This window comes from Temnothorax americanus, unplaced genomic scaffold (assembly GCF_048541705.1).
Source record: "Temnothorax americanus isolate GAGA-0224 unplaced genomic scaffold, ASM4854170v1 Scaffold3, whole genome shotgun sequence".
Classification (NCBI taxonomy): Eukaryota; Metazoa; Arthropoda; class Insecta; order Hymenoptera; family Formicidae; genus Temnothorax; species Temnothorax americanus.
Genome location: NW_027509442.1, coordinates 303,400 through 324,185, shown reverse-complemented (window position 1 = coordinate 324,185; position 20,786 = coordinate 303,400). Strand labels below are relative to the sequence as shown.

Here is a 20,786-nt window from a genome sequence, read left to right as displayed (position 1 = left end):
AGTTCAGTGTTGAATTAAATAGATATACGGTTAATTAAATCGTACGCAACGCAATTCGAACTTGATGTGTGTACCTCGACATTGCACAAATTTCCAATCGAGATATAATCATACCTACATAAAAATTTGTCACTCAAGAAAGCATCGCCGTTAGAATTTCTCGCATTTTATGACTTTGATGGTTAACTTAGTAAGACACAAGATGGTTTATTTCTGTGGTTAGACAATCAGGCCTGTACGTATATAGACGACGATATTTCATCGTACTTTATTACACGACAGTTATAATTTTAATTAGCGGAAGCGACGCTCGCGGTCAGTACGGTCCTCGGAGTATCGCCAACACTTGAGACCTATATGCATGGTCGTTGTTGTGAGTCACGATGACGCTTTGACAAAAATAAATCGCAGGATCTAGACAATCTAGACGATCTTACATGGCGATTAAAAGGCTACGCTGACGATGTAGAATAACGGATTTAATAAGATGACAACGTTCAGATCATGATTTCATACGTAACAATCTGTAATAATGTTCTCGCGTGCGTGTGTCAAGCGCGGTTTTAATTTTTCATTCAAGGTATTAGCTTATCATTGAAAGGTGCGCGAAAGTCGCAATTATATCCGGCCTCAATTTATCTATCGCCTTTCAAGATTCCAATTACCACGCGTCCAATAATTATCGTTGATAAAACACTAAAGAATCGTCGTCAATCTGATCAATGATTTATCATGTAGGATACAGTTAAGTGCAGTAATTAATTGGAAAATTAAGATTATTAAAACACGGTGAATTCCTGTCTGTGAATGAGCAGTGCGTGATATACAGACGTTCGCGTGAATAAAAGATTAGAGAGAAAGTGGTTAATTAGAATCGCCTTACACCAAACGTTGCTTGAATAAATGCCCGCTCGGTGTTTACTCGAAAACTTGAATTCGACGACAAAAAAAGATCCTGTCGTTCAGCAGCTGTCGAGATTCCCAGCTCTGGACGATCCTTAAAACCAGATGCTCCGATTATCAAACAATTCGGGCATCCACATCTGGATACTTCGCGTGATACAGCAAAGTGAAAGAAAGTTCGAGGAACTAGATTCACGTTGCGTAAAGAAAAACCTTTGATGAATTGTGTCGCTTCTTAAATTAATAATTGCTGTTATATTTCCCATTTTATGTAAAAGAACATTTAACAAATCATCAGCGTTCTCGGGAACAAAAGACTAAATTAGGATCGTCGACGAAGTGTCAAAAGCATTCACGAGTTTTGTAAGTTTGTTAAGCTGACACTGCCATTTTAGCACAAACCGACTGAATATACGTTTCGTTTGGAATCCGATTTTGTTGATTCATCTGTAATGTTAAAATATTATCCCCATTTACAGTGCTTTATTGCAATTTCATCAAATTTTAAACTCAATGGCACAGTTAGGTATTGTTTGTAACTTACTGTTTTTTTTAACACAAAACTGTAAGGCCGGTATTTTTAGTCGGTTCTTATATTTCAAGACTGTCTTAAGTAATGTCTTAAGATGCTAATATGGCTCTGTGATTGGTTCATAACATCTTAAGATCGTACTTAAGATGGTCTTAAATAATATAAGAAACTGACTATGAATACCGGCCTAAGATTGCAGCAGCAAAATCGGGAGTAAAGTAAGAGAAAAAAAACGTTCACTGTGTACATGTTTAATATAGTTGTATTAAATCAGCTGCGCTAAAAGCGTACGTTGCACTATTAAAATAATTGCAATTTTCATCACATTCATTGAGAAAAATGGAATTTTCTTTCCATTAAAAAAACTTTACATTTATCCAACATTAGAAGCATAAAATTTATAAACAGAATAATAAATTTATTTCGCCAGTGAATAGAATAACAATTAAAGTAATTTAAATCGACCGTAACTGGCAATATATAACGTCTTTACCGATATGAACATTGAAAAACTGTGAGCCAACTTGGTTTGTCGGATTCACACAAAATCACAATGTGCGTGAATCCGACAAACCAAGTTGGCTCACAGTTTTTCAATGTTCATATCGGTAAAGACGTTACATATTGTCAGTTACGGTCGATTTAAATTACTTCAATTGTCATAAAATTTATGTTATGTGCGTGTGCATGTGTCACAGCAATGTAAAGTTTGTATAGATATAATGTAAACATCTTTCTTTCGTTTATCTAACTTCAAAGCGGCATACGCCTTCAGCCTTGATAAGAAACCCACCAACCATCGTACAAACGTTTAATGAGATTTTTTTAAACGTTTTAGAAGTAAACGACTTTAAGAGTAAAAATTCTATTAAAAAAATCATGAAAATGATCCACAAGGCCATTAAATTTTTGTCGAATTATTTTGATTCCTTGAAGCATGCTCGGTGAAATTCACCGTGATGGCGTTGCTGCACTAAATAATTTGCGTATATACTGATTTGCAGACAACTTTCATGATTTCGTTAACACGTAGAGCTAATTATAGCCGAATGTAAATAAATTTTAATACCAATTTTAGCATATTCAAACGTCACTAATTAAAACCGACGACAGCTAGCTCTGCTTTCCATTATTCTTGATACCACGTCGATGCGTGACTTTCTCCATATGACGCATTATAGAGCCATAAATCGACTTGCAAATGCTAAACATGATATCCCTGAATGTAATAAGATTATTTAAAAATAAAAAGTTGAGACACAATTTCTCTAGAATTATCTTATAAGCCTGTATTATCGATAATATACAATAGTTAACTCTAACAAATACTTGACGCAAGTTTTACACGAAATATGAATTTATGTATATAGAAAGTTTCGAAAGTATGCGTTGCAAAATTAAATTAAAAAATTCAAGATATTTTTTTCGTAAATGTAATATAAAGTAAGCTAATAAAATAAAATCTTGTAAAATTGTAAAATAAATAAATGTTTTAATTATTATAAATATATATTTGAAGGTAGAAATATTCTGAAACAATCATGTTGTCTCATAGAAATATTTATCCTAATATTTCATTATAAATGTCAAAAGTCCGAATATGCATACATTATTCATACATTATGAGTTATTAATTTGCAGGTCGATTTCATGGTGCGAGAGTAACACAATATGTATAGTCAAATATGATTTATCTAAACTGCGTAAAATTACGAATATGTAGAAATTCTGAACACCTTTCGTATCCGTGTTGTACAGATAATTGAAACGTGTTGTTGCAAAACGCGAACACAATTGCGTGTACAGAGCGAACGATAAGATCGCTTTTTCTCGAGCAGCGGAACAGACGAAGAGGCCCATTTCGCGAGATAATCCGGTTTCGTGCTCTAAAAAATATAATATCGAGGTCAACTTCACGTGACATCGGCACCTAAAACCTTTGTTCTTTCCGCGCGCGTCAAAGAAAATTGCGGATGTAGACGTCCTGCGTGCGTGCGCGCGTGCGTGTCGCGTGTGTGATCCGCTCTTCGCGTTACGTTCGTTCCTTCCACATGTTAGGATAATTATATAAATGCGTATCGTATATACATATTTAATTGCAAGACATAACTACGTCCGGTAGACATGTACGGAGTGTCTCGGAAATCATGTACTTTCTCTTCTTTTTTCTAAGAACAGCGTGTGAACTTGTCTCGAAGAAATGTATACGACTTCGAATGCACTCTGTATGCTTTTTACTTTAATAGTTATCTCATAACGTTCGTTAGAAATTAAAAATAATTAATACTTTTTCGATATTTGCCTTAACGAAAATATTGAAACAGCAATATTTAAAATTAAGGAAACCGCAAATTAAAATTCTCAGTAGACGAATAACAATAAGGCTTTGTTTTAAGGAGATTTCCATGCAAGTTAAACTTGTGAACAGAATTTTAATTATAGTTATCGAAATATCCATAGAATATTCCTAAATCTTGAAACGAGATAACTATAACGTTTCAGTTAGGGACAAATTCCTTTCGGGAACTGCGTGGACAATGTGCACGATTCTATGATCATATATGAAGTAAGAATCGCGTGCTGACTTAAAGAAATTCGTACATATATATCCGTCATATCCGTGATGGGCAAGTACCTTCGCGTATTTGACGTCTCTTTATGGGTTGCGGCGCACCAGTGCGTCTTCTCCTCGCGTAGGTATGAACCGGCACGATCAATCTCGGCCGCGGAATAAGGAAGCCCCCCTGAGCGTTGCCAGGTGGCGGCTGGTTCACTTCGGGGGACTCGCTGTCGGTGGTGCCGGTGCTGCTGGACCCCCGGGACCGCGCGTCCTCCTCCCTCGTCGTGGACGACGCGTTCGGATCCTCCAACGCAGCCTCGAGCCGCGACACCACCTCGTCGGCGTAGGGTCGCCTGTAGGGCTCGTCGTCCGGTTGCCTGGCGGAAATTTTGCCGCCGCCGTTGCTGGTCCAGTTTACCCCGCACTCCCGCCAGCTCGCCTCGTACAGCAGCTCCATAGCCCTGCCGCGCGTCGCGTCCGGGTCCAGGAGGAGCTCGGGGTCCTCCAGAACCGCCCGGCCGGGATAGCTTCGGACCTTCATGACCTCGAAAGTCGCGTGCGCGAAGATCGTGAGGCGGAGATCGTGAAACCGCGTCGGCCGGGCTGGGGCCCCGCTCTAACACAACGGCCTACTCGCCGACGAGACTTTCGCTCGCAATTTTTCTTTTTTCGATCCTCTCGAACTCCGCACGGAGCTCTACCGCGCAAAGGTCAAAAGTCGAGGGCCGCGTGGCGACAACGCCGGCGTCGCTTTCATCCGGCGAGACGAGATTAATGGCGTTTCTGCGGGTAGACGCATTCTTGACTTTCCCATCAGGTATAGCTCTTCTAGTAGATCTACGTTTGTTTCGATCTTCTTTTAGCTCTTTGCCAATTACAAATCGATCGATCCTTGTGCACGAACGGAAACGGAGCATCAGCCGGAGCAAAGCGGTTCACTGGGATGACGACAGTTTCAAATTCACAGATCGGATTCAATGAACGTTGAACGCGAACGTGAAGCTCCAGTTGAGACAACCGAGAAGCATCACGACACGAGTCTGGCGTCGGTTCAAGAAGAAGATCGAAGAACAACGCCGCGTGAAAGAAAAGTCCACTTATCCTCGGACTTTCGCATCGATCATCGGGGTTCGAGAGCCGCCGCCGGCGTTCCCCGGCCTGTCCGTCCCGATATTTATGTGGTTTACTATTCCGTTACGTACGAAAGTAGGCGGACTGCCGCGGCAGACGGGCGACCAAGACCAAGAAACAAGCTCGACGGACGGACGGACATTGACGTCGGATCCGTGCATTCACGATCGTTCATTCGCGACTTCCGCCATCCGGCCGTCCGTCACTGCGTGGCGAACCGCCGGCGCGGCGCGGAACATTGGCGCGCCGCGGAAAACCGAGTCATCGCCGGCTGCCGGATCTTCTCGATTTGAAGAACCTGTCGATGCGCTTTTATCGTTTCGCGGCGCGTTGTTCTCAACGCGAACTACTAGATGCCTATCATCGCGCGGGCGCGATCGATGGGGCGCACATCGACAAAGCCGATCGCGAAATCGTTTCCTCCGCACTCGCGTTGGATCTTTCGACCTGGACCCTCGACACAGATGATCGATGAACAGCGATGAACAGCGCTGAACGGCGTCGCGTCGCGCGTAACGCTGATTTTGAAAACAATGCGGGAGAGAAGTTCTGTCAAAGGAGGACACCGCGATCGCGAATCGCGTCGCGTCTGACGCTCGCAGCTCGCACTGACAGTATTCGCGACTGGTGAAAAGTATGCCCGTGAGCGGCAAGCAGCACCACGAGAAACCTCCCTTCCCTCGGCGAGCCGCCGCGGCTGCCGAGGGAGTCCCCACCATGGATATGCGCTTTGACTTTGAAGAGAAAGGACAGAGGTTCTCATTCCGTCGCACTCGCCCCCGCAACCGCTCCTACGTATATATGAGTGCAACGGCACTTTTTTTTCTGCGAAAGTCCGGGACTCGGAAATTATAAGGGGGCCCCGCTAACTTCATTACCGGAAAAATATTTAATGAGACGATGAAGATAAACATAATTTCTCGTGTAAATGCAAAAAGATACAGGGAAAACAATTTGTAATCCAATTTAGTGTATAAAATATGTTATAAAAGTATTTATAGCATATAAAAATAATTTTTGTATATCCACACATATTTTTGTACATACACAAAAAGTATTACATTTAATGCTTCATTTTTATGATGCATTTCGCAATGATTTGACATTATTATATTTTATTTTACTTTTTGTTTGACAATCTATGTTGGGAAAAAATGTCTTTCAAAAATTCTCAATCAAATTAAAGTTAGAGATATCTAGATATTTAGATGAGATATTTATTTAAATTTCTAGATATTTAAATATGCGTTATTTATATATTTATAAATTCGTTAAACTAACACATAGTACATCCAATTTAAATTTCTGAAGTGTAATAATGACTAACAGTATAGGCGTAGATATGACTAATAAAAAATGCCCATTTAATGACGTTAAACAACATCACGATATATAGTGTGCACTAAATGCGTGCACGCGGGGAACGTTCGCCGTTTAATTACGTAACTGTAACAACACGGATGAGTGATAATATACTCATGATTGAATCAGTTGAGAAAGAGAGAGAAAAGCGGCGCAAGCATCGCATTTTTACGTGAAAGTAAAATGCGGCGCTCCATTGCGAAATAACATCGAGACGATGCTTTTGTCCGACAGAAATCCAATTCCGGAAGAAGAAGAACCGCGTCGGAGCAGGGAATAATAGCTTTTATATAAATTCGATTTCACGTCGATATCCCACGGATCGTTTCTATCGTAAGGATCAATTAACGTTGTCCGTATTTTCGTTTGCTAGTTCGTATTGCGGAAGAATGCTTATCGCACGAATATTTAAATATGTTTTACATTCGAGATCCGAAGGTGCCAATTATATATAGAATTACAATAGAATTAAATACTATCTGATTATACAATTAGAATCTGAATTGGATAATGTTCAATTCAGATGTCCCTGAAGATAGGTTTAGCGCTGAGTGTGAATTAATGAATAAACTTAAAAACTTTTTTCGTATAAATTGTGATTAAAATCAATATATTTGTACAATAAAATATCTGTCAATTTTAGACGCAATTGTCATATATTTTATTATGTATCTTTCTCCAACTGTGGAAGAAAATGGATTTCTAGAAAAAGAATTATTTTCAAAAGGCTTATTTAGAAAGATGTAAAATGTATTTGAACTGATATGGTAAGTGTGCAATTTTCGCACTAATGTTCGTGTTAATAAACATAATTGACTTTACCGATTTTATCGTGAACACTTGTTAAGGTCGATGATAAGTGTCTGTTTGATATGCGCGTAAATTAATCTTGCAGTTCTTTCCCGTATATGGCAGAATGTTTAAGCTTAGGAGTTACACAATCATATTTGCGCCAATCTCTCGAGCATTGTGCACCATTTGCGTTCAAATTTACGTAAATGGTAATAGGCCTGTTCTTTTTAGCTGAACCTCTTGCGCGGTTCGTCTTTTCTCTTTTTGTCTCCAACGTGAAAAGAATAAGAGGAAAGATAAACCGTGCAAGAAGTTCAGGCTAAAACGAACAGGCTTAATAATTTCGATACAGACATGAGCGAGCGCGCGCGCGCACGGTAATACTTTCGACACTTAAGCAGCTGGAATGAAATAAACTAAAATAATTCAATTTAATAAGTAATAATAAAAATACGTAAGAAAATCAAATGAGAAACGTCAGTTTCTGTATTTCCGCGTCCAAAAATTGCAAAATTGTTTCACGGAATGTAATTATATATATTTCTCTTATATAATAAACATGTACAAAGTATATTTACATAACTATTGCGTTATCGGCATTCGCTGTTAATTGCTTAAGCATTATTTATGCTCATCCTTAACCGTCTAATAAGGAAACGATTGGAGACTATCGCTCTTGAAACTACTTCTGTTTTTGTTGCTTTCGAATATCTCTCTCTTGTCGGAGTAACATTAAATAAAAAAGTACGGATCTTTATGTATTTTCATGTATAATTGAAAAATTTATTTGCAACAGTTTTCTATATTTTATGATTACTATATTAAAAGCAAATACCCATATATCAAATTAGTTGTAAAAAGTCGCAACCTACAGTAAGATATGTATAAAATAAGTATGTGTCTTTTATGAGCTATCCTACGACATAAAAGTTCATCGAACTTTGACAATAATATGCGATCGTTTCCGCGTAAGATAAACGGAGTTGAGAAATCACGCAGTGCCACTGCTCGATAGCTCGATAGCTTATGTACAAAGTTGAGTTTTCTTTTTTCATATATGTGAGAAATATATATGAAATATATATATATATATATATATTAAGAAATCCAATTATTTAGACGAATATTTTACAGGAAGTTATGAATTATCTCGTGGACTTTCGGTTAAAAAATTCAAAATTTTCTTTTGTTGCACATCTTCTAGTCTATAAATAAAATTACGAGATTGTTTCTAAAATATTCGCACAAATGGTGAAAGTATAAGATAATTTGTATTGTCAATTGTAACTATGTAGGATAGAAAATAGTGAAAGCATTTCCCGTGCAGGTGTTCTTGACAAATAAGAATGAGCGAATAAGCATATATAGCGAATAATCAGGCGTGTTGGTGCTTCCACATCAAGGAACAATGCAACATATACAAGCGATACGTGATAAGGATAAATATTGATCTGCAGGCGAAAGTTTTTTTTCGAATATTATAATGGAACGCGCATTGCGACTGCGAAGAAACGATCACGTGTGAGAGAAAATTGGCTCGTAAAGAGAGATCCCAATCAATCGAGAAAGGTAGTACGAGAAATCAAATGAATACTATATACTAGTCCCCAAAAATAGCCGATTAGATATAAAATAAATAAATATTGACTTTTTTTTATGTACATAATTGCAAAACTTGCCCTATTTTGTATTTCTTAACAGCAGTCGTTATCGTTATATTGTCGTCTCGAGCAACTTTTGTACCACATATATTATAAATGCGCAACGACAATATAACGATAACGGCACTGTCGTTAAGAGTTACAAAATCACAGACCCCTGAAACAATTTCCTAAAGATTTATAGTTAACATTAAAGGTAAATATATCGAGTTAACTTTGAAAAACCAATCCCCAATCTATATTACGATACGTATAAAATAAGGCTCTTATATTTTCATCTATTCTACGACATGAAAGTTTATCACAAACTCAGACAGACGAGAAAATATCTGTTTTTGTATACAAACTTGAAACTTTGTTCGCGTTTTTCACGAAAACAACTGATATTTATTTTATATTTTTATCGCGTGTGTGTGATATTGTTCACGATCTATTTATTATTTAATTTATCTTCAGGCAACAATTCTCATGACGCTTTATAGACTTTTCCGTCGAAACTGTCACATTTCACAAAGATGCGTAACTGGTATTTACTTACCCTCCATGACGAACACAGTAGAACCGACATCTCCCTCTTGTATAATTATCGAACCAGCTGGAAATGTTACAGGATACATGCAATCGACAATCTCCCGAATCTGCGTGAGTTCCAAATTTTTCATGAAGTCGTTGTCCAGTATGGCAGTCTTGATCAGCTCGCGAGATCTTGAAAAAAAAAGACGATCACATTGTTAAGCTTCTTTCTCTCTCTCTCTTTTATAAATAGAAAATAATATTCGTAGGAAAAGCAAGAGCATAAATAATTAACAAAAATATAATATTAAATGCATTTCAAAAGGTTTTTGAATCATAGATTCTTTAACAAATCTAATTGTGAGAAAAATTCTCGGTATGCAAAAATCTTATAAAAAATTATAATAATATATATTAATTAATCTCTAAAGTGTGTAACACAGTACGATTTCTATCTGAAAGTATGAGTCGCTATAAAGAGTGCTATGCAGTGAAATTGATATCCTCGAATACTTTCGTAATTAAAGTAAGTTCCGCTTGTAGCCGTAGAGAGAATCATTCATGCGTAGTTACCGCTTTCAGCAAAATACCTTAATTGAATTTACTTTATCTCGTATTACATTATGTAATTATATGACTTTCAATTCACGCAGTTACAAATATTCAATTGCCATCAATATATCGCATATTATATATTGCTCGCGTTGTAAAAATCTATACCACTAAAACAGTTATCTGTTTACGAATGACAAGAACAATTCTTTTGGAGCAGAATATTATCTTGACAAAGTTATAATTTTTTTCATTTAATTTTATGTATGCGTATATAAGTGCCTCATTTATACATTCACAACAATCAGGTATCATACCGTGTTTACAGTAAACGTCTTTTAATATATCAATTCGTACAAATATAAGGTCAAGATCAGCTATGCTCAATTTATATATGCGGCAATAAAAATGATAAAAAAAAAAGCGCATTTTTCTCGGTTCATCAGAAATTTGGGAGATTTCTGGAGATTTTAATGAATAAAATATAAATCATGCGACACATCTATAAGGCACTCGCCGATCTACCTTTGCGGCTTGGCAAACTTCACCACCGGTTTCGTGTCGCCTCTGAGAGGTTCCGCCGATATGGCTTGCCGCTTCAGTCTCCGATTAGAGCCGACGATGGCGTTAGACGCTAGGCTCAGATCAACGATCTGCCGGAACTTATCGATCTCATTCTGGAGGTAACGGATCGTGGCGTCGCGCTCCTCGAGCGCCTTTTCGAGCAGCTCAACGATCTCGTCGCGACGTCGCAACGCCTCCGTACGCTCGTACAGCAATCGCTTCAGGTCTCGTATTGAATCCATCCCCTTCGCTCTCCCGGTACGAAATTCGAACGACGCTCTTCCTCTCCGTCAAACAATGGTCGCGCGCGATTCCGCGTGCCGTTATACACCGCGAAAATGTCACGCTGCACTTTTACTATCCTTCAGCGGACCTTTACGAGCGCGAGAACGAACGAGAACGCGCGTGAGTGCACGATCGCGAAAGCTATACGCGTAAAAGTTCAAACGTATATCTAATTTGATTTTCGATCTCTATCGAACCTTGAAGATGATAACAAAATTGACGATACCTGTACGATTATCGATCTAATTCTGATGCAACTTGATTATCAATCTATTTTTAAAATTTAGATATAATTGATAGAGAATTCTCTTCTTCAAAAAGTTCTGAAGTATCTATATAATTCACTTCAAAAAGAATTCGATATAGAATGCCAACTTCAAACACACATATCACACATACTTCGATAATATTAAATAACATTTCTATTTCAATCGGAATTGATTGAAGTCATTGTTTTTCATAAAACTTCGGAGGTGCTATCTAGATATCTCAAGAGAGAGTGCCAGATTTCCAAAAAAGAAAAAAATTCATTTTAAAATTAAAAAAAATAATGATTATAGAATTCAGACAATTTTTCTATATGCAATTTCTCCATGTTAAATATTGAATATTAATTCAGATGCCATAAAAATACTTAAACAATTCGAATAAAAAATGTCAAACGCAAACGGCAAAATTGAAGTTCCTGCAATGTCGAACGACGAAGAGACACGATTCCAAAAGCTAGCTCGGTAATAAGCCAAAGTTAGAAGCATCGGTTATGTAAGAGGTAGACACGAACGAATCTTCATGAATAACATATATGACAAAAAGTATGCCGTAGAAAACTTTTTAGAGAGAATATATAATAATGGCTGCTAATATCATCTCGAGAAACAGGTCTGTATCATATAATTACACACTATATACACAAGATTACGAATCACGCATGTATTCGAGTCACTTTACGATAAAATAACGATTGCGAATGTCCCTGTAATAACATGAGAATATTAGTAGTCTATAAAAACTTCTGTTGTGCTGGATTATTATTTGATAGTACATTGTATAATAATGCTATAATTGACTATGCGTTTGCAATTACGATTGAGACATGAAGGAAATATTATCTATTATCTTCAATACTTTTCCACATTTTTTTTTCTTACAGGCATTTACTCGTATTGCTCGCGTATTTATTGCATAATCAGAGAAAAAAATAAAAAAAAAATATGTAAAAGTATTTTACGTTATTTATACGAGTAAGCCAATATATATATACAAAAATGCAAAATAAACAAATCAATAAATTAAATTGGGCGATATACGATTAATAATTAAATATTTTATGTCAGTTTATACCAATCGAGTTGATAATCGAGCTTGTGTCGAGCATACAGAGAACTATCATTAAAATTAATTATAATAGATAAAGCAGTAAGAATGAATGGAGCAAATATTCATTACGCGCGAGCCGCTTCAATGAAAGCAATGTATATCACTGACGCCCAAAAATGACAAGTATTAATTCACTCATGTGTGTAATTTACGATAATTTTTTTGTTGCTGAATTATTATCGAAACACGTCACGCAAAACTATCAAAACTTCCGTATTTCGAATGAAAAATAAGACACAAATATTCCTGATTTATCGAACGCGCCATTATACGAAGAGTATCCGCCGACTCTTCCAGACTTTATTGAACGTTGCTCAATTTGGAGCAGACTACCAGTACCTCGCTCAATCTGTCTTAATCAAGCCGTCGATCTACAGCATCGCACGACACTCAAAGAACGATCAGTATTAACTCACTCGCGTGTCTCGCGATCTATTACAACCGAATTGAAAACTAAAACGAATCATTTAAAAGGAAAATTGCACGACGTTGAACTGATGCTAAAAAACATAAGCAAAGATCTCGCTGCACACTGAAATTCTGTTGACATCTCGACTAATCCGAGGACTTTTTAAAACGTCCAATTAGGTACCTAAACTTCACGTTCACACTTTTTAAGTCTTTCAATGGCATCATATATGACGATGCATCATGACGCAGAAACGTTTCTATATTGCACCATAAAAGTAGAGAATTGAGTCGTCGAGAAAAAGGTAAAGAGTTTAGATTGACGATGCAATTAACTTCCCCGAGTAAAATAAGATCGTCTTCTTTTGCAGGATCCATAAACGTTAATTGAACCCTATAGTTAACTTCAATCGTTGCTTATGGGAGAGTATAACTATAAAAAAATCGCGATTCTAACGGTACCCCGTTGACCTCTGTTAGCGATTCAGACACTTTGGCGTCAAGCAGAAACCGGTATATAATTTCGCTGATGAGTTCAATTTTTCATAGCATAAGTACAAGAAAGAGAGAGAGAGAGAGAATGTTATGTCGAATATAACAAATTTCCTTTTACCGCGGAAGATAAGCGAAAAGATCATTGTCGCGTATTTACGACATCGAAATTTGAACTCATCGAGATTAATACCGATTTCAATCACACTGGTACCGCGTTCGGAATTTTTAGAACTTGCGATCGACGATTAGCGATTTACGCGGACGCGATAATGGCACGGAAACGGATCTCCCCCGAAAAGACGGCGCGGCCTGTCGTTCCCCGAAGTGACACGATCGAACTGATGATCGGTAAGCGCGAGGGGGACCGCACAAGGAGCACGCGTATACGCACGCACATATGCAACCGAGGAAGTCGCTCCGGGTTCGCGTGTTAGACCACGGGGCGGCAACGACTATCGTCGTATAGTACGCGCACCAGCTATTTTTACGTTTTAATCGCGACTCTCCCGGCTTCCTCCAAACGCTCGTTCTCCCGCCGTCGTCGTCACCGCCGTTTCGTCCGCAAGGCCGCCTCGGTGGCCGATTTAAAAAAAAAATATAATAATGGTCTCTCCTTTCACCGATCATTTTGGCCCTCCGATCCGACCGCCCCTGGCCGACTACCGCTACGTACACATACATGTATACGTGCCGATCTATCCCACCGATCGCGATCCCACGTGCGCTCACGACTGTTGCGCGCTGACAATGGCGCGGTGCAGAATTGAAGTGTCAATCGAGATTTCGAAAGTTTATTTTTATATTATTTACGAGAGATGTGAAAATTAACTTCACGTGAGATCTGTAGATTTTATAAATTAATTCTACCGTTTAAACACTATAATTGTATGATTGATAGTAATATTTGCTCCATTATTTTGCATGTCGTACAACTCGCATTACAATGGAATAGTAGATGGAGATATCAAATAAAATAGAAATTTTAAGAGGAGATTTTGTTTCTCTATATAGAAAAGTATACAAGTTCTTTATATATAAAGATTGGCTGCGTTCAGCAGAAAAAGCAATTTGGTAAACGCTTATGGGATTCTTTATTGCAATTGGTTTCTACACTTATTGTATTAGAGCCAACGAGGAACTTTAAAGCTAAGAACATAATCATAACAATCATATTAAAGAATCGCTAAGCGTTTACTATAATCAAGTTGTCTTTTCCGCTGAACGCAGACAATATCTCTGTTTTGATAGAATAAAGACGTGTTCTGCCAGATAAAAAGATAAATTTTCCCGAGACTCGGGTTAACTTTAGAAAATAAAGCGTTCACTCGCCACGCCATTGGTCGCGCGCGTGCACGTTTTGTCAGTCTACTCTTTGCGTTGGCGAATGCCTCGAGCGATTTATGCCTCGTACCCGATGCGCCCTACATACAAAACCGGGCTTTAGCCGGTTGCGGCCCTGACGGCTTCCTTGACTTTGGCACGTTGTAACCGCACCGAGAGAAAAGGAGTCTTTCTGTCTCTCTCACTCCTCTCGCTGTGACGCGACGTACGAGGAAAAACTCTCAGGTAGCTCTATACGTGGTACACGTCCTCGTTGACTGACGCTTTTCACCTATCGCTAATTTACAAGCCGTTCTAGGTTTATTAGATGCAAAGATGCAAATAAATCTTCTGTGCTATATACTTGCAGAACAGGTTACAGAATCTCTTTCCTAATGAGCCATTATAGCCATCGATCCCGTAAATCTTGCAAATAAAACTGACTTCAACGACGATATCATCGAGAATTATGAAAATCGCACACGTATATAGCGATTTTACGTAATCAATTTGAATTCACGCATTCGCATTACATGCCATACGTTATACATCGTGTCATTATCGTTGACTAACAAAAAATGGTTACGTATTGCATTGGCCGCGAACGTTGTAAACGTCGGAAGAAAAAGCATTATTATAGTGAATTATCATCGCGTTTACTAGAAAGATTTTGTGTTTTAAAGTTTAACAGAATATTTTTTGTCTCTACTCTAACGCTAAACATTTCATAAGAATTGTTACATTTATACATAAATGTATCACCGTGCTGCTGATCCGAACGGAAAAAAAAAATTAATGCAAGCATTTAAAAATAACTATTCCGCCGATAGTATCTCTGCTATTAAAACTCCATCGCTATTGAAATATTAAAACTAAAACTAATTGTAATTTTTACTATTTAAAAAAACTGACATCACTCATAAACTCGTGTAATCAATCAAGACAGTGACAGGCGTGAATTCTTATGTCACTGCCTCAGTAACGAGTATTTTAACAAAAACGCATGTATGCGATTGATTGCATTTATATAATTAAAATCGTAATTTAAGACAGAAATCAGAATACAATAAAATAATATAGACTAAAAACCTTTGCTCAGATTTATCGCCATAAAACAGAATGGAATTTCACGTTCATTGAATTAATAATTAATTTCGTGCGGTAATGTATTTTCAACCTCATGATTAGTAACATAAATAACATAAAGAATCATTAATATTGAACAGAAGGATTGAATAGAATAAAAAAGAAATACAATGAACACAGCTTGACACGTTTTGCTATCTTAAAACATTCGGCTACTAAGCAATGCAATTAACCGGGACAATGACAAGCGCAGATTGTTTAGTTTCCTCAACGCGTATTCCTTAAAGATACACGTGCGCGATTAAAGAGACCTTGTCTAGCTTTCGACAGCGCATCTTCTACAATCGGCGAGGCGTGTGCATAATGTCTGTTTTACACGCCGCATAATCGAGCAACTGTCTAGAAAAATAGCGGTAAGTATTGCATAAAATGTCTGACTTTTAAATTCTCGATCTGCGGAGCAAAATACAAAATGTTCTTTTTCTTCGCGATATTAAAACGGACGATGAAAATCCGTCGAAGAATTTCCCGGGAGGTAGTAGTACAGATCGCGTAATAGAGACTTAATCATCCACGTACATGTGGAATCAAGCCTATTGTGGGGCACTTGAATTATTTCAGTCGCGTACAACGAATCCTCGAAAGCCTTTGCGCGTTTCTATTTTGCAATCGTTATTCCACGTACTATGTCTATGCAAAATTTTTGCAGGTAGGATGATATCATATAACCGGTATACTCACGTAACTACTCGAATCATCGTGCGAGATTTTACGATAATGAGAGTGCTTCATACGAGGCATGTTTACACAAATAAGTGTATTGTCCTATATACTGTTCATCATTAAACATCTCTATAAATAGAATTATATTTTTACATCATAAAAGAGATGGTACAGAGATAGACTTGTTATGCTTCAAAACAGAAGCAAGTATAAGCAAAATTAAAATACTCTTAGAATAAAATAAAGGATTATGGTATAAACAAATTGTACGTAAATTTTACAGGACAACTTTACACCCGCATTCTGAGAGATTTAATCACGGGAAGGTAATTGAAACAGATATTAAAAAATAATGAAAAAAAAAAGGTTTAATAACGAGGAGACATTTTAAAAAATGACACTTCAAAGACTGTCAGCAGAATTCTGAAATGTTGTACCCGTATATCAGAATTGATAGCGCTAGATAATAGTCCATATGCGATAACCCAGTAAGCGTTATTTCTAACACAAATGGGTGTAAATTATACAGTGGTTGAAATTTCTATTTGCCTATTGATAACAGGGACTATACGCAAGCGTGACGCGAAAACAAATGCGCTGCTCCACACCGAGGTACTACATTAATAAGTAATACTTACGGAGCACTTGGCACACGTATGTGTACATATTTATTGAACGCGCATACGCGTATGAATAAAACGTGCGCAGGATAAATACGCTGCACCGGACGCAAGAGAGAAGTTTACGAAGAGGAACGCCGAGATCGCATAAAGGGAACGGGGAACAGGTGCTAGATCCGCAGGCCGGATCGTTAGCGTGATATATAACGAAGTGGAATATTACGTAGCGTTTCGGGCCGTGGCTGCCCAGATGTGAATTCCATGATGATCTCGCGGAATGCCAGGCCAATCTCGATTGTCGGGAGCATCAACCGATGGTCTCTATAGCCGGTTGAACGGTTCGCGTGAAACGCTCTGGTTTAACACGACCAGAAAGACGCTGACCAATTTACATCGTCGAGCCGTCACAAGTATTTCGAATATTCGTGAGCTACAATTTTCTGAGGCAAGATTTTTTTCAAGCTTCTCTATATGATTATTTCGCAAATCAACTACATCGTTCCCACATCCATTTTCTCACGCGAGGAATAAGACGCCAAAATTTTAACTTCCATATAATTTTATACATCATAATGTACAATATGTACACAGGGTATCCCAGACTTATCCGACTGCCGCATGACATCCGTTAATGGCAGACTCTTGAGATCATTTTCAGATTAAAATCCTAATATGAAAATGCCGAGACTATATTAGTTTGTAAAGTGAGAAGTGTTTACAAAGTTGATCGATCAATCAATCATTGTCCGAAATTCACGCGCTGTGTGGCATGGCATATCGCACAATAGTAAATATGTTTTCAAGCATTTTAATCTTGATATTGATATAATTCTGCGTATACCTCACATATTAAGAACAATAAACATTCTAGAGTAAAACTTACTCGATATTTCTCAGATATTACTCATTGAAAAAATGTTTTCTTTCAACATATGTTTAGTGTCACTAATTTCCAAACTCGTCACAATGATTAAACAGAATACATCTGATCGCTTGAGTTACAGCAAGTATCCGTATTTCGACTCATGGAATACATATGGAATACTCATTCAGGAACTTTCTAAACGTAAAAAAAAAAAAAAAAAAAAACTGTACCGATTTAAGCCGTATAAAAACTGGTCACTTTAATCGCGTCCTAAGCGTAGCCAAAGTTGAAACCACTCGCACGCGCGTCATATCCGTTTATAGGGGCACAAGAGCAGCGGCGGAGGAGAGCAGATATTGAATAAACCGTCGTCGGAGAGAGCGTCGCCCGATTTCCGGATGTAAACTCGAGGCTCGAGGCGCGTTCAATGACGGCGTCGACGATCACGTCTGTAAATCAAGGCTCGGACTGCGCGTCAAATCGCTCCGCTCTGCCGGTTGTTAAGCGTTATCGAATCAATTCATCGATAAGAGCGGGTCGAGTAACGAAAGCGGTCGGTTATTTTTGCCACGACGATACGCTGATAACCGTAAATAACCGCGTTTATATACGCAAGGTCCAGGCTCATTTGTCTGACTCAGAGTTCGATGCTCCCGAGAAGCTTTTAGGGTATATCCTTCGCGATCTGTCGACGTTACTGTGACGTAGAGGCATCCATCGACGCAACTTACACATTATTTTACATGCGTATACATACATATATTTATGTTATATCTATTTCTTTTGTTTTTTTTTCTTCCTAGCGTGCGTGTGAACAAAATTTATCTAGGAGCAAATCGTCGAAGACGGCGTCGTTCGATTTCCGAATGTAACTCGATTTTTTCAAAAATCCCATGTTGATAAAAGTATATATATATTTCCGCTTGATCCTTCTTAATCTTATATATGTCAATAGTGTAATAAGAGCTATAGCTACAAAATATACATACATATACATATATCTATATAGGTATGTAATATGTAAATATATATGTATACATAGTTTTAGTTCTTAGTCGGGTTGCAACTTCCGTTTCCATCTTTAATTTGCTTCTTCTGTTTTACAGATATAAAATAAGTAAAATACTAGCTAATAATTAATACAATTAATAAATGTGACCAGTTGGGTCGAGTAAAAATCATTTTTGTCAATTGTTTACTGACAAAGATAAGTTTCTGAAATTTCCGGTGAATTAAGATATAAGTTTGTTTAAAATACCAGCTGCAAATTATCTTACGATAGTAGTTTATACCGTTTCTCTAAATCTTATTGGTTTTCTCTCTTCCTTATTCCCCTCCGCCTCTGAAAGAGTACCTCGGGGACGTACCGACCGAGCGGCGACGGAGGGCGACTGCTCGAGGCTCGAGGAACAGGTGGATCGGCAGCGGAAGAATCGTGCGGACGGAACGCCGATTCGAGGAGGCGCCACCAGCCGCGCTCGCTCGCTCGCTAATTCGCCCGTTCGTTTCTTGGCCGTTCGGTCGCTCACTCGCTCGCCCTCGCGCGCGCTGCTCGACCGCTCAGCTTTTTAAAATGTCGCCGATGGCCGTGACAGGATCTATTTTTAACCGCGCGTCGAGATAAGCGCGCGGAAGGGACGGCGGGTAGAGCGGCCAGAATGAAAAGAGAGAGGGTGAGGGAGAGAAAGAGGAAGAGGAGGAGGAGGAGAGGGCGGGGAGGGGAGAGGCGAGAGCAACTCGCGGCGTCAGTAGCGTAATCGTACGACCGCGACGGTTCGACGCGGCGCTAGGCGCTATAGTTAACGCTATAGTTAACGCCTGTTTAATTACCATGCTTTATCTCGAGTAAAATGCGAAAGCTATATCGCCGTGTCTCACGCGACATACGTAGACGCAAGTCGTGCCACGAGCGTGAAAATTGACGAACCTCACTCGCGGCCGTGTGCAACATCGTTTGTTGGCACGTGATCGTATGCATTAAGTCTTTTGTGTCCCACGATGCTAGAAATCGCTCCGAGATCTCTCGGACGGAGAAAGAATTAACCAATTGCATATTGGTCAATTGCCGAACTGTTTGAATATAATTGATCAATTTTTCCTCCGTTCGAGATCTCGCGGAGTGATTTCTAGTATCGCGGACACAAGGCTTTACGAGGCTATTTTATTCATCCAGAAGAACACGTGTATAGAGTAAAATCTTCTTCAACAGCCTTTTCTGGATCTGCCCGAATCTGGGATCTTTCCAATCTGGCACGAATGTCGTATTCTTATCAGTCGAACGTAAACCGTCATTGTAATTTAAAAAAAAAAAAAAAAAAAAAAGTATAAATATATTATCCATAAAAATAGAGTTTTATTGTAAAATGGTAATAGAGTAGCAGTAAAATTGTTGTCTTAAGGTATATTATTGAAAGAGTAGCGAAATTTGTTTAAATTCGAAAACACCTTCGACTTTACGATATCAACGGTTTTGAGCAAAAACGTTCAAGTAACAAAGAAATCTAGAAGACGAGAGCACGGTGTTTTAGCATACATTCCGTACTTAGACACAATATTTGTCGTTTAATTAGCTTCTATACCGGAAACAATCGTAGAAAAATTCACCGCGAACAATAAAAATGCAGAATAGTTAGTAAATTGCAGAATAGTTATTTTTTTTACATCCCACATGCATATGCTTAAGTTATATGCTTATAAGATATTACATGTCGCGGGGCGCCCAAAAGTGCGCCGTGCCCGTTACACCACTGATCGAGACCGACGAATTTGTCGTGCCGGAGGCACCGTAGAAGAGAAAGAGAGTGAATCAAAGAAGTAATTATACGTGACGTCACCCGACTGGTTTCAACACCCGCCCGGACGTTGCAACGAGTCGAGTCGAGTCGAGTCGAGTCGAGTCGAGTCCGGGTAAAAGCAAATGGGCCAGAGGGGCCTCTCCTATACTCGCCGTTGCAATTATAACAGCTCGCGCAGAGATCGGAGATGCGTATGGAAGAAATGCGGCATCTTCGTATATATACCGCCGGCCGTCCCGGTT

The 20,786-nt window shown here is 38.6% G+C and overlaps 1 protein-coding gene across 3 annotated transcripts in view; it reads right to left on the bottom strand.

Moving 5' to 3' along the window:
• For (cGMP-dependent protein kinase for) overlaps nucleotides 1–20,786 on the bottom strand; it is a 40,069-nt gene that overhangs the window by 11,393 nt on the left and 7,890 nt on the right. Inside the window, exons 1-2 of one of the 3 annotated variants that reach the window (XM_077411286.1) lie at nucleotides 10,532–11,982; nucleotides 9,480–9,646 (exon numbers count right to left, since the gene is read on the bottom strand). In XM_077411286.1, the coding sequence (XP_077267412.1) occupies nucleotides 9,480–9,646; nucleotides 10,532–10,812 (448 nt within the window). In that variant the 5' untranslated portion in view covers nucleotides 10,813–11,982. Of the gene's footprint in view, nucleotides 1–4,070; nucleotides 5,762–9,479; nucleotides 9,647–10,531; nucleotides 11,983–20,786 lie in introns of those variants that run through there. The other 2 variants (XM_077411284.1, XM_077411285.1) reach the window with 2 other exon arrangements.